At 37.0% G+C, this 13,405-nt stretch overlaps 2 protein-coding genes and 1 non-coding gene across 3 annotated transcripts; 2 read left to right on the top strand and 1 right to left on the bottom strand.

Annotated features, from left to right (window-relative positions):
- The first annotated feature begins 1,710 nt into the window (after positions 1-1,710).
- On the top strand, positions 1,711-1,783 carry TRNAF-GAA (transfer RNA phenylalanine (anticodon GAA)). The gene has a single exon. It is a non-coding gene; the product is annotated as a tRNA-Phe (tRNA).
- Positions 1,784-4,573: 2,790 nt separating this feature from the next.
- On the top strand, positions 4,574-8,037 carry LOC145799075 (uncharacterized). The gene is made up of 8 exons (XM_082888638.1): positions 4,574-5,038; positions 5,615-5,749; positions 5,837-6,693; positions 6,830-6,920; positions 7,025-7,120; positions 7,199-7,417; positions 7,521-7,648; positions 7,740-8,037. Exons 1-8 carry the CDS (start codon positions 4,580-4,582, stop codon positions 7,888-7,890), a joined length of 2,136 nt encoding a protein of 711 aa, XP_082744764.1. The 5' UTR covers positions 4,574-4,579; the 3' UTR covers positions 7,891-8,037.
- A 1,033-nt stretch (positions 8,038-9,070) lies between these two features.
- LOC145799388 (uncharacterized) lies at positions 9,071-13,387 on the bottom strand. The gene is made up of 4 exons (XM_082888954.1): positions 13,136-13,387; positions 11,067-12,135; positions 10,209-10,605; positions 9,071-9,847 (listed from the first exon to the last, which is right to left on the bottom strand). Exons 1-4 carry the CDS (start codon positions 13,142-13,144, stop codon positions 9,205-9,207), a joined length of 2,118 nt encoding a protein of 705 aa, XP_082745080.1. The 5' UTR covers positions 13,145-13,387; the 3' UTR covers positions 9,071-9,204.
- Between the last annotated feature and the right edge of the window lie 18 nt (positions 13,388-13,405).

The raw sequence follows: 13,405 nt of genomic DNA, 5'->3' as shown, positions 1-13,405 counted from the left end.
ATGTCTCTCTCTTGCTCAAACTTTGCCATTGATGACCACAAGTTGAAACTGATTGGAGTTCTATCAGCGACGATCTCACTCTTCATATTCGTCAACAGCGATGTTGACCTTTAAATTCAAGGTGATGCGAACTCGATGAAGACTAGAGTGCTGGATCAATTTTCTCTCTTGGTGATCTTGTTGTGATTTTGTTGATTTTTTGATTATTATTTTGTTGATTTTGAGAACTTGTTAGATGATATTTGTAATATATTTGTGAATTTATTGATCTTTTTTGTTATTATTTTTTGATATTTGCGATTTTTGAAATTTGTTTAAAATTTTAAAAGCTGTTGAATTTTTTTTTTTTTTTTTTTGAAAATTATTGATTGTTTATGAGTGTGGTTAAAAATTTGGAGGAGGGATCTGTTTTTCCTTTTGATGATGTAGTGGATAGTATGGTCATTTACATTATATTCCTCACGGCTTCTTTTTTCAATACAAGTCTCATGAGGGATTGTTAATCCTTTCGTCTGAGGGAATTCATAGTCCGTTCGAGCTGTGACTCCGGTGCAACGGAAAATGTTTGAGGGTCACAATTTTTGTGGTCACAATTGCTCAAAACTGTCAAAACGACGTTGTTTTGAGTGCAAAACATGCCAAAACGACGTCGTTTTGACAGTTTTGAGCTATTGTGACCACAAAAATTGTGGCCCTCTAGCATTGTTGCCGGTGCAACATTGTCAAAACAAACCGAAGGTATGTTCACTGTTCATTATTCACAATCCACTCCGAATTGTGAAAGAGGAAAACAAACGGAGCTTTAAATCTCTCTTACACTAATTTTTACATTGATATTTCATGGGAAGTTAAATATATATATATATATATATATATTAACTATAGCGGACGGAGTGGTTCGGTTGGCAAATTATAAATTTTAAAGTTTAAACTGTAATTAACGGTTAAAGCGGTACGAATTGATATGAATTGATACAATTTTAACGGATTTGATGTATTTTACACGCCCTGACCGGAACATTATTTATCTTGCACAGTATAACAACTCATTACTTATTTTTGAAAGAAAAAAAAAATTGAACTTTTTAAGAAAGAAATGAAAAGCTGGTTTCCCATTCCTTTCGCAGCTTGATGAGCTTGGAATTAGCTTTAAAATGTCACATTCTTTTTTGAATTTTTTTTGTGTTTAGTGATTTATTTTCTCAAATTGTGTCAAATTTTTTACTTTTGAAGTCCATCTAATGTAGAAAATCTAAAAGGAAAAAAATTAAAAAAATCCAAAAAACATTTACTAAAGATAAAAATAAAATAAAAAAGGCAAAAAAACAAACTTTTTTTGGAGCTTTTTTCTAATCTTCAGTGTATTTTTACTAAATTTTTAAATTTTTTAGTCCGCCTAGTAGAATAGAGAACCTAAAACTGTTGAAAAAAGAAAACACTTAAAACAAAACAAAACAAAAAAGAAATTAACAAAAAAACTCACTAAAATAGTCAATCCCTAGATACAAGTGGAGTTTCATATAAGGGGGAATAAGAGTCCAATCCAAGTTTTAAAAATAAATTTCAAATTAATGGATAACTTTATGAACATTAATAATGAAAATCTTAAATTTTTCTATATATTTATAATATATATTTTTATATTCCTAATTCCCTCTTCTTACATCTGCAATGATATAAATATATAAATATAAGATAAAGTTATCGAATGCGGGGATAGCTCAGTTGGGAGAGCGTCAGACTGAAGATCTGAAGGTCACGTGTTCGATCCACGTTCACCGCATTTCTTTTATGTTGTTTTGTTTATTTTGTGATTTAATTTTAAAATTATAATTTGAGTGGCGTTATGAGTTAAGTTTTGAAATAAAATAAAATTTATTTGATTATGAATTTTAAAAAAAATTTTGAGTTTTATTTTCAAATTTTTTTAGATTTATTTTTTTAAAAAAATTTAAAATTGTTTAAGAAATTTTTATTTATTTATTTTAAATATATAATTTTTTGTTTTAAATATTTTATTTTTTTTAATATTTTAAACTCAAAGCATAACTCTACACTCAAATTATTAAAAACTATTTTTAAAACTCATAACCAAACATATAACTTAAAACTCAGGTTTCGTTTGAGAAGTGAGTTGATTTTTTATTTTTTAGCCTGAGGTTAAAAAGTTGATTTCATTTATTTTTTTGAATTTTTGACTTTAGTGAGAGAAAAAAGTGAAATAATTATGCTTTGAATGTGACATTTTGTCTTATTGATTTTTTAATTATTTTATCTGTTGATAACTAGCTAAAAAAAATTTAAAAATCCACTTGTCAAACGAGGGGCTCAATTCAGTTTTTTTTTTTAAACTCATAATCAAACCATTTTAAAATGAGAGCTTTTTTAGTAAATCCATTATCTAAGAGTGTTGTTCCAGGAAACCCATACTGTTTTATAATATTCCATTAGGTCCATTTTATACAAAAAGACCAAAAAAGCCCTAAAAAACACGCGCCCCTCTCTCTCTCTCTTTGAATCTAATAACCGTTTCTCTTCCCCTCTCTATTCTTGCGCAAGAAATCACGCACAGTACCTTTACAGTCCAGAAATCCAAACCATATTCCACATCGCCTCGACGCCCCGAAGACTGTATTCCTTCCATCGTTGCATCGTCGCATCGTCTCATCATCTTCTCCCCATCCCTACGCCGAGAAGCCTGTCTTCGTTCGATCGTCACATCGTCTCATCATCTTCTTCGCCGTTCGTACGCCCAGAAAACTGTATACGTTTCTTCGTCGAATCGTCCCTTCGTCTCAACATCTTTGTCGTCGAAATGGGCAAAAAACGTAAGCATTCATTTATTCTGAACCCCTCAATCGTAATCCCTAAATTCTTTCATTTTTGCACTCAAAAACATTACACTTGCCATTACATTGTGTTCACAACTGTCAACAATCGAAAATGTTCTAGTTGTAGTTGTTATTGAAAAATGTGAACATTGACATTGATTGGAAATGGTTTGATGATCGAATTATTCCAGATGTTACCCCGTTGTTGTTCAATGCTGTGCCCATTGACATGGTTTCAAAAATTTTTTGGCCAGTTCTTTTTCTGTTGCTGTTGGTAAAAGATATGAACATTCACATTGAGTTAAAATGTTTGCGTAATCAGGTACTAATGGTGTTGTTGTTGTATGCTGTGAAAATTCACAGGCATTGACACACTTTCGCCAATTCTGTTATTGTTCTTGTTGTTGGAAGCTGTGAACATTCACATTGCCTGAACATTGTAGGACAATCAGATATTATTGGTTTATCTTGTCATAGGCTGTGAACATTCGCATTGCCTGCCAATTTTTGGACAGTCAGATATTTTTGTGCTTTTGTTCTACTGTGAACATTCACATTGTTTGTAAAATTTGCCTGAAAATTTAAACAATACAGATATTATTGGTGTTGTTGTTCTATGCTATCAACATTCACATTTGCTGGAAATTTTAGGAGAGTCAGATGTCGGCGGTGTTAATGTTCTACCATGCGAACATTCACATTGCCTGAAAGTTTTAAATCAATAAGATATTATTGGTGCTTTTGGGCTAGGCTGTGAACATTGACATTGTCTGTAAAATTTGCCTGAAAATTTAGGACAGTCATATATTATTGGTGTTCTTGTTCTACGCTGTCAACATTGACATTTCCTGGAAATTTTAGGAGAGTCAGATGTTGGTGGTGTTAATGTTTTACTATGTGAACATTCACATTGCATGAAATTGTTACTTCGATCAGATATTATTGGTGCTTTTGCTGTAGGATGTGAACATTGACATTGTCTGAAAAATTTTACTTGAGTCAGATATTATTGGTGCTGTTGTTCTATGCTGTGAACATTCAAATTGCTTGAAAATTTTAAGAGAGTCAGATTTTATTTGTGCTGTTGGTATATGCTGTGAACATTCACATCCCCTGACGATTTTAGGACAATCAGATATTATTGGTCCTGCTCTTATATGCTGTGAACATTCACATTGCCTCAAAATTTTATACATGCTCTTCAACGATGTTCATGGTTGTATAAAAATGCATTGTTTACCACACACTGACACGATATGTTCATTGTGTTTGTCGTGACACAATCGAAATACACATTCATGTACGTATGTGAATGTTCACAACCACACACAAACTCTGGTGATTCACACCCACGCACACAACTGTGAACATGCACACCAGTGGAAATGCTGTGAATGTTCACATCTGTTCCACTATGCTAATCACATGAGCCTTCACTTAATTTTTTTTAAATGCTCCATTTTGTAGACGTCGCACACAAGAAAATCGGAAAGAGAAAAAGAGATGAGTCCCATGCAAAGGAAGAAACCCCAAAAACAAATACTTGCACCAATGTCGACAAGCGCCATGTGAACTACAGATCTAATATGACAGGACTAGTCAAATTAATGAAAACCACCAAGTTCACAGACGCACAGCTTCGCTGCCTTCGACAAACCCCTTTTTGGAATTTGTTTGATGCATTGAGAAACAATCAAATCGACCTGGATAAATGCAAGTATGATGATGTTGTTGTGCATGTACTACAAATGTACCAAGCTTCAGAAGATGCCTTCTACATTGGGCAGAAGAAGATGAAAATACACAGCAGCGACATCAAGCTGATTTTCGGTGTGGACTGTGGCAGCAAGCCAATGGACATAACGTACGGTGCGAAACCAAAGACTGGCATTGTGAACAGAAGATGCAAAAACGTAAGCCGGTTGACTTCAAAATGGATACAAACCCTTTTAACCGAGGCATTGAAAGGAAAAAAGAAAGATGACAACGAAGAAGTTGCCCGACTAGTGTGCATGTATGCTTGCCAGAAGCTTTTTTTCTCAACAAGCGGAGAGACAATAGGATGGGGCTACTACGCACATATGGTCCCACTGGAAAGCATGCAAGAATATGATTGGGCCAAGCAAATTAGGACAATGTTGACATCGTCTATTTCCCAAAATGACAAAAATCCAGCAAAAGTCACCGGCTGTGTCATGTTATTGATGGTAAGTACCCATGTTTTCCAATAATAACATTGAAATGTCCTCCAGTGTTTTTCATCTAAGCCAACTGTCAACATTGGCATCTGCACCTCTGATGTGAATGTCCATAGGCAATTATATTTCACATATGTGAATGTTCACATCTGAACCACTGATGTGACCGATCACATCCACTCATAACATACTACTGTGCATGTTCACAACAGTGCCACAGCACTTATGTTTCTGTCATCATTCACATCAGTGATTCAAATGTGAACAGTGTGAATGTTCACATTCAATGATAATGTACCACTCTGAATGTTTACCACACTGCTCTGTACGCAATTATGTTTTCACTACTGTGAATGTTCACATCTGAAGCAGTGAATGTGACTGATCACATTGACTCATAACATAACTCTGTGAATGTTCACAACAGTGCCACATCGTTCACGATTCGCAGATGTGAATGTTCACATTCAATTATAATGTACTACTGGGATGTTCACAACAATGCCACTGTGATTAATGTTCACATAGGTTGCCATTACTCTGCAAATGCTAAATAACAATATGCGTTTCTTGTGTTTATTGAAGTACTGGTTGTGTGAGCACACAACCATCCTCCAACCTCACAGACCCAATGCTTTTCCTCGCTGTGTGAAGTGGGATCTGACTGCTTTGCAGAAGAAGATGAAAACCATCTCCTTAGCAGATTTGAGTTTTAATGAGGTAGGGCCTTCAACTAGTGATCAAAACATTCACATTATAACACCACCCAAATATATGCGTTTATTAACATAATTTTTTCATTTTCAGGTTAATGGCGGTGAACTCTTTGCAATCCCAACAGAATTACAAAAGTTCAAGCGTAAGACATTGAAGGTGGAGCCTGAATTTTATGAAACACGCAGAAAATCTCCCAACATTTCTAACATCAAGGGAGAACAACACAGTGGCAGCAACTCCCACTTTTCTGGGGATGGGGTAGACCTGAAGGACAGTGATGAGGACATTCACATTCCATTTAGCAGCCAACATTATGACAGAGCTATTGTAATACCAGACACAAACCAACCTGATATCATTGATGTCCTTATCCAAGAAAATCGGAAGGCTTGGGGCGTCATAAGGCAATGGGAAGCAAAGTACAAACACCTTCAATTTTCATGGGAGTTGAGGGCAAGAGTCATAGCTGATCTTGAACATAGATTGTTTAACCAGTCCAGCCCGCCCAACGTGAACATCGAAATGAAGAAGTCCATGGAGCAGAAGGATCAAGAAATCAAACGCTTAACGCAGCTGGTCATCGACTTAGAATGCGATAAAACAATTCTGCAGGATCTTTACGATGACCAGTCAGTCCACATTGTCACACAAGCTATGTCAGAAAGGCAACCCCCTAGCCCAATGCAACACAATATCAGCCCACCTTCTAGGGTCAAGCGTATAAAGGAAAAAGATCGCAAAGAACATCGCATGCCTGACTTCCAATACCCAGACTTACCTGGCCAAAAGCAGCCCCATCCAGTTGAAATGGTTGAAGATGAGGAGGAACACCCACCAGCGAAGCAGCCAAAAAAATTATCCTTCACGAAGAAGTTCAAAGTCTGGGCCAAGATGTCCAAACATGACAAACAAAAGGTCCAAGCTTTACAAAAAAATGGAGGCGATGAGTAAGTGACTGTGGAAACATACAATGTTAACATTCACATTCCGTAATAGTCTATATTCCTAACTGTGTTCAGTTTTTTTGGGTTGTTGAGATATATGCAATGTGAATATTTACATTGGTTTGTTAATAATGCACAGGCTGCTGGTGTGGAAAGGAGATTCGAAGGCTACACATGTGTATTTTGATGACATTGTCAACCTTATCAAGGAGGAATCAATACACAGCAATGTATGCCATTACAAATATAATTCAGTCTTCATGCATATGCACACACAGACACACACACACTCACATCCACAAAATCTATATAATATGACCCCATGTTTGTGCAGCTCATAGATGCATATGCTGAACTGTTGCATGAACAACAAGAGGTGGTCAACCCAACTTCCGATGAAGCCTCATTGATCTTCACGAGCATGTGTTTGGTAAAATCTATCATTCCATTACTTGTAATGTGACTGTGAAACTTCACAGTCCATTAATTATTTGTCAAATGTGTACAGAAAGTGATACGAGAGTACCATCCTCGCAAAAGGAGTAAACACATTGACGCACATGTCAGAAACTACCAAGGAGAGAGATACCTACTATTCCCATTGCATCATGAGTACCACTGGACGATAGCTGTGTATGATGCTAAAGAAAATTTGTGGAAGCATTACAACTCGTTGCGCCCAAGACCAGGCATACATGACCCGCATATCGACCAAGCACAGGAAATTGTAAGTGGCTACTTTTCAACACAAACATGACTTGTTCTCGTGCATTAAATGACTGTACACACACATATGTTTGTTGGTCCCTAATGTGAAATTCCATACACAGAGGAACTACATTGAGCATGTTGTGACCGTTATTGGCGAGTCATCACCGCTACACACTAAGTTAGCAGGCCAAAATCCAGCACAACCAACCAAAAGTGTTGATGTCTGTCCTCAACAAGGCGATGACTCGTAAGCCTTACTAATTTTTTTTCCAAATCCTCCACAACCATTATGCAAACATTCCTGTCAACTGCTAATCAAAACCATTTCACATTTACAGAGTGGACTGCGGACCTGCAGTATGTTACATCATGCGGGCGCACGTATATCATGAAGAAATTGTGGGCAGCCTCACTAGTGCAGAATGGTGTGGACTACGAGATTTGTTAGTGCATAGTTTTTTGAATCATAAGAAATCAGAGCTTCCTTAAAACCTATAGGTGGGGGGTGTCCACCTACGAACTAACCAACAGTCGATTTGAATGTTAATATGGAATGCGTTGATATTTTGACACAGCAACTGATTGTAAAACAGTGATACAACATCTGTTAATAGGAAAAAGGCAGCTGCGAATTTTGAACTACTTTTGGTGTTGTTATGTTTTACATATGTGAATGTCCACAGTTGTTCCACTAATGTGAATGTTCACAGTTACGTACGATATGCAAAGTGTTGTGTTGTTGTGAGAAAAATTTCTGCGAATGTTTGAACCTGACTGTTGTTTAGTACACATACTTTGTGCAGGAGTGTACACTTGGTCTACGTGACATAATTACGGATCACATACACGTGTGAATATTCACATTTGCACTAATGTTTACAGCTATGACTGTTCACAGTTTCAACACTGATGTGAATGTTCATAATCACTTATGATATTCATAATAAGTGTTTTGATGAGCATATTTGATGCGATTTGTGGAACCAGTTTTCAATGTAACACACATACCTTGTGCAGGAATGTACACTTGGTCTACGTGACATAATTACGGATCACATACACATGTGTGAACATTCACATTTGTGGTTGCTCATAGCAATTGTAAACACTGATGTGAATGTTCACACTCACGTACGATATTCATAATGCCGTGTTGTGATGAGCATTCACTTATGATATTCAAATGCATATGCACTAATGTTTACATTCACTTACGATATTCATATGCACTAATGTTTACAGCTATGACTGTTCACAGTTTCAACACTGATGTGAATGTTCATAATCACTTATGATATTCATAATGCCGTGTTTTGATGAGCATATTTGATGCGATTTGTGGAACCAGTTTTCAATGTAACACACATATCTTGTGCAGGAATGTACACATTGTTTGCATGACATCATTACGGGTAACATGAACAGGTGTGAATATTCACATTTCTTTACATTCATAACAGCTGTACATGTTCACACCATGTCAATCTTAATGACTGTGAAAGTTCACATCACATCTTGTATTCATGTCAACATTGACAACAATAAGGTAAAAACGTCCAACCCATGTGCAAGTTTTCACATAATATGATTCATTTACGTAAGTGTGAATGTCCACATCATGTATTTATCATTACAACTTTAACAAAAAATCAGTTTCGTACAGAAAAAGAAAATGAAAAGGCACAAATGAAATACTAAGTTTGCCAAACCATTATTTCGCTTGCCAACACAACACAATCTTATTTGTGAAATGAATATAAGAATCCAATGTAAAACACAACGTTAAAATGAAAAATGTACATCCTATATCGGCTCCTTGCATGACTTCCGATTATGGCTCCCCAGCTTATCACATCTCCCGCACCTTATTTGCTTAAGTTTCTCACCCCTTGATGGGATCCTATTCTTTTTCGGCCTTCCGGGTGGTCTTTTCACAGTTGGCGGGTATATAGTGAAGTCCATGGGATCAAAAGGCGGCTTCTCCACCGATGGTATAGGGAATATGGCACCCGAATACGCTCCACGATATGTCTGTACATGAAAGTAATGTTCCACACAATCATTGAGATTGTGGCGGCTCTTCTGAATGGCAACAACAGCATGGTCGCATGGGAATTCGTTGATTTGCCATTTGAAGCACGAACATGTACGCCTCGCAACATCAACAGTGACAGATGGTATCGAATGAACTTCAAACACATTCTCATTGGCTTTGCTAACTTGCCAAGACCTGCTGTGATTGAACGAATCCATAAGCCTTGTTTCAAATGTAGGACAAATAAGCTCATTCCATTTGTTTGCTTGGTCACGCCGTGCAGACATTTGCCGCATCAACTGAGTACGAATTGTGTCCACCATTTGAGTGATAGGAAGATTACGCGCTTCTTTAATCCAGTTATTAAATGACTCCGCCGCATTGGAAGTCATCTCCCCATAACGCATGCCCCTGCACAATATCACAAACATTTTACACCCCGAAAGTTAACAGGTTTGAACACTCACGTTGACTGATGTGAATATTAACACCATTCGCAGTGGACATTAACATCAACTTACACGATGCACAGATGTGAACACTAACATCAACTTAAATGACAGAATGATGTGAATGTTAACAACAGCAAAATATGACAACTTGTTTGAACATTCACATCATTCAAATCAGTCATTGCTGTCAGATGTGAACATTCACATCACTGACATTGAACATGAAACCCAATTGGAAGATTTTTACACATCGTAACTGATAATTCACATCGCTACCATTCTGACTTGCCCAATGGAACACTTTATGAAGCTGTTATTACCTGAAGTATGAATTTGCCCAGTGCTCAGGTGCCAAGTCCTTGAAAAAATCATGTGCTCGTTGTTTACCCTCCTCTTTTAATTTTGCAAGCTTTTCATGGAACCCTACCACAGTTGGCTCATAAGCACAATCACCCAAACTACTTACTAGGTGATCCCTGAAGCCATTATCAATTCCTTTCATTCGGTCTCTTAAATTGCTCTTCAAGTGTTGTAAGCAATAACCGTGATGAGCCGATGGGAACACCTTCGGCATAGCTTCTAACAGGCCAAGATTACGATCCGAAATAAAGGTAATCTGCCGGTTACCATCAACAACCTTCCCAAGTTCATGCAAGAACCACGACCAATTCGCCGTGGTCTCCGAATCAACAACCGCAAATGCAACAGGAAACAGACCTACAACACAACACCAATACACAACTGTTCACTGTATTCCAAAATGAATATAAAACAATATAAATGAAACAGGTCATGTGAATGTTCAGCAATTGATAATGTGAACATTGACATTAACGCCCATCAATAATTCATTTTTGATTGTTCAGCAACTGATAATATGACCATTCACAGTACTGTTCATTAACGGATCAACTGACAGTAGTATACATTGATGTGAATGTGAATGTTCACATAACTATCATTAGCAGGCACAGATGTACAATACTGTGAATAGATCAGTGTAAAATAATGTGAATGTTCACATTACAGGCATCAGGACACACAGATGTGAACATTCACATCAGTGCATACTAATGTCAATGTTCACAGTACTTATAATTTCTCCATCACTCATTTGTCCATACTATGCATGTCAATGTGAATATTGACATGAATATAGAGGTAAAAAAATTACTAACCATTGTTTCCGTCTTTTGCCGTTGCCGCCAGTAGCTGACCTTTGTACTTTCCTTTAAGGAATGTTCCATCCAAGAATAATAAAGGCCGACAAGAATTGAACCCAGAAATACACGCAGCGAATGACACAAAGAAACGACGAAACTGTTGACTACTCGCATCATAGTCAATATTGACATAACTCCCCGGATTGTACCGCATCACCGCATCCGAATACCACCGCAGCTGGTCAAACGATAATGAGTGATCTCCATGAATACTAGCCTTTGCTTTCTCCACAGCCAACCATACGACATGGTAACTCACATCTAGCCCATAATCCCTCTTCAAAATAGTAACAACATCACACGGCCGAGTCAACGGCTTGTCCCTCACAATTTCAGATATGGTACTCGACACCAAATCCGAACTAACTCGCGGATTCTTCGATGTTCGGACATCCGTACCACACGTATGCACATCACTAAAACTCTTGATGTAGAAAAAATCATTTGCTCGTTGTGCTCTACAATGTATAGCCCACAAGCAGCCCCTCTCCTCCCGCATCGCACACACAGCAGTAACTCTTGTTGTCTCGTTCTTCACATATGTAAACTGAAACCCACATTGGATGGCGTACTTACATAAAACGTCACGAAATTCTTGTGCACCTCCAACAAACCGTTGTCCCACATGCGTAATACCATTTGCCCAAGAGGCTGACAACAACACCTTCTCGTTATGGTGGCAAAATCTTCGTAATGCATCAACTTTTTCCTCAACCCCCACACGCACCAATCCCAAACTAGTCGACTGAACAATACCACTTTTCAACTCAACCACAACTTCTACATGTTGTACCCCCATTGATTTAGCAAGCAGTAACATGTTCTGAAATTCTTCCTCATTGTCCAAATCACACTTCCTAATCCCAGGTAGTTTACAGAACAGTGAAATAGAACCAGCAGACAACTCATCCCATTTCTCACACAAACACTCCACCAAACGAGAATAACACATTGCGCGGGCAACATTTATTACAGTTGTACTGCAACCATATGTACACACCAACAGCATAAAGGTATCCATCTCCTATAAAAACACAAAAACCACAACAATGAACATTAATATAAATCAATATGAAAATTCACTTTGTGCAGAAAATGGATGAGAACGCGTACAGCTGAAGTGCTAAATACATACTTCAGAATACGAAGATGTGAACATTCACATTGTTGTTAACAACATGTCAACATTAAGGAAACATCAAAGTAAAATGACAAAATCAACAATTTTGACATCATATTTGCTCAATGTGAACATTTACATTGAAACAGACACTGTAAATTATATGACACACACAGAGCCTCATTCAGCAAACATCAATTTCAAATGAGAACATCCACATTCTTCACATAATCCACATTAACAAATTGTTAACATCCACATTGACATATATACTGATAATCAAATCATCTACAGAGATCCTCATTACGCATGCGTCCAAGTAAAATGAGAACTACACATTTAATCAAAATCGACATCAAAAATCACATTGTGCAAATAATCAAAAAATACTACGTGTACAGTTCAGGTGTTAAATCCATAATTCACAAACACAAAGATGTGAACATTCACATTTATATTAACAAGATGCCAAAATTGCAAACATCAAAGTAAAAATGAGAACACCAACAAACTTCACATAATATTAACAAAATCTGAACATTTACGTTGAAACATACACTCTGAATTATATCACACACACAGAGCCTCATTAAGTAAACATCAATTTAAAATGAGAACATCCACATTCTTCACATAATCCACATTAACAAAATGTCAACATTCACATTGCCATATATACTGATAATCAAATCATATACACAGATCCTCATGACGCATACAACTAACTAAAATGAGAACTAACACTGTTCTTCACATAATATGAATGTACTCCCCTCCACAGGACGACGTAAGAAGCATATAATTGAAAAGCCAGCGCATCCAATTCACATCAATCCAAAAACAGAGCATCTGCTTCATCATGCAAATGAACTGAACATTTATTCACAATCAAATTGATACTAACCTTAACCATGCAATCCTACAATCCTCCAGAAAGTCGAACACAACTGATTCGAACTACTTAAAGCTCGGAAAATGTGACAGCCGAACAGCTACCTCTTCGTCATCTTCACTCGCAAACCACAGAACCAGAACCAGACTAGAACACCAACAATGAAACCCTAGCACCACCAAACCTTCGAACGAGTATGCAAAACATAAACGTATCTCTTAGAATTGGATTGATGAAGAGAAACGTAAAATGGAAACTGCCAAACTGAATCACCGACGAAAC

This window comes from Camellia sinensis, chromosome 9, assembly GCF_055761805.1.
Source record: "Camellia sinensis isolate YWXY chromosome 9, ASM5576180v1, whole genome shotgun sequence".
Classification (NCBI taxonomy): domain Eukaryota; kingdom Viridiplantae; phylum Streptophyta; class Magnoliopsida; order Ericales; family Theaceae; genus Camellia; species Camellia sinensis.
This window is presented reverse-complemented; position numbering and strand designations above follow the sequence as displayed.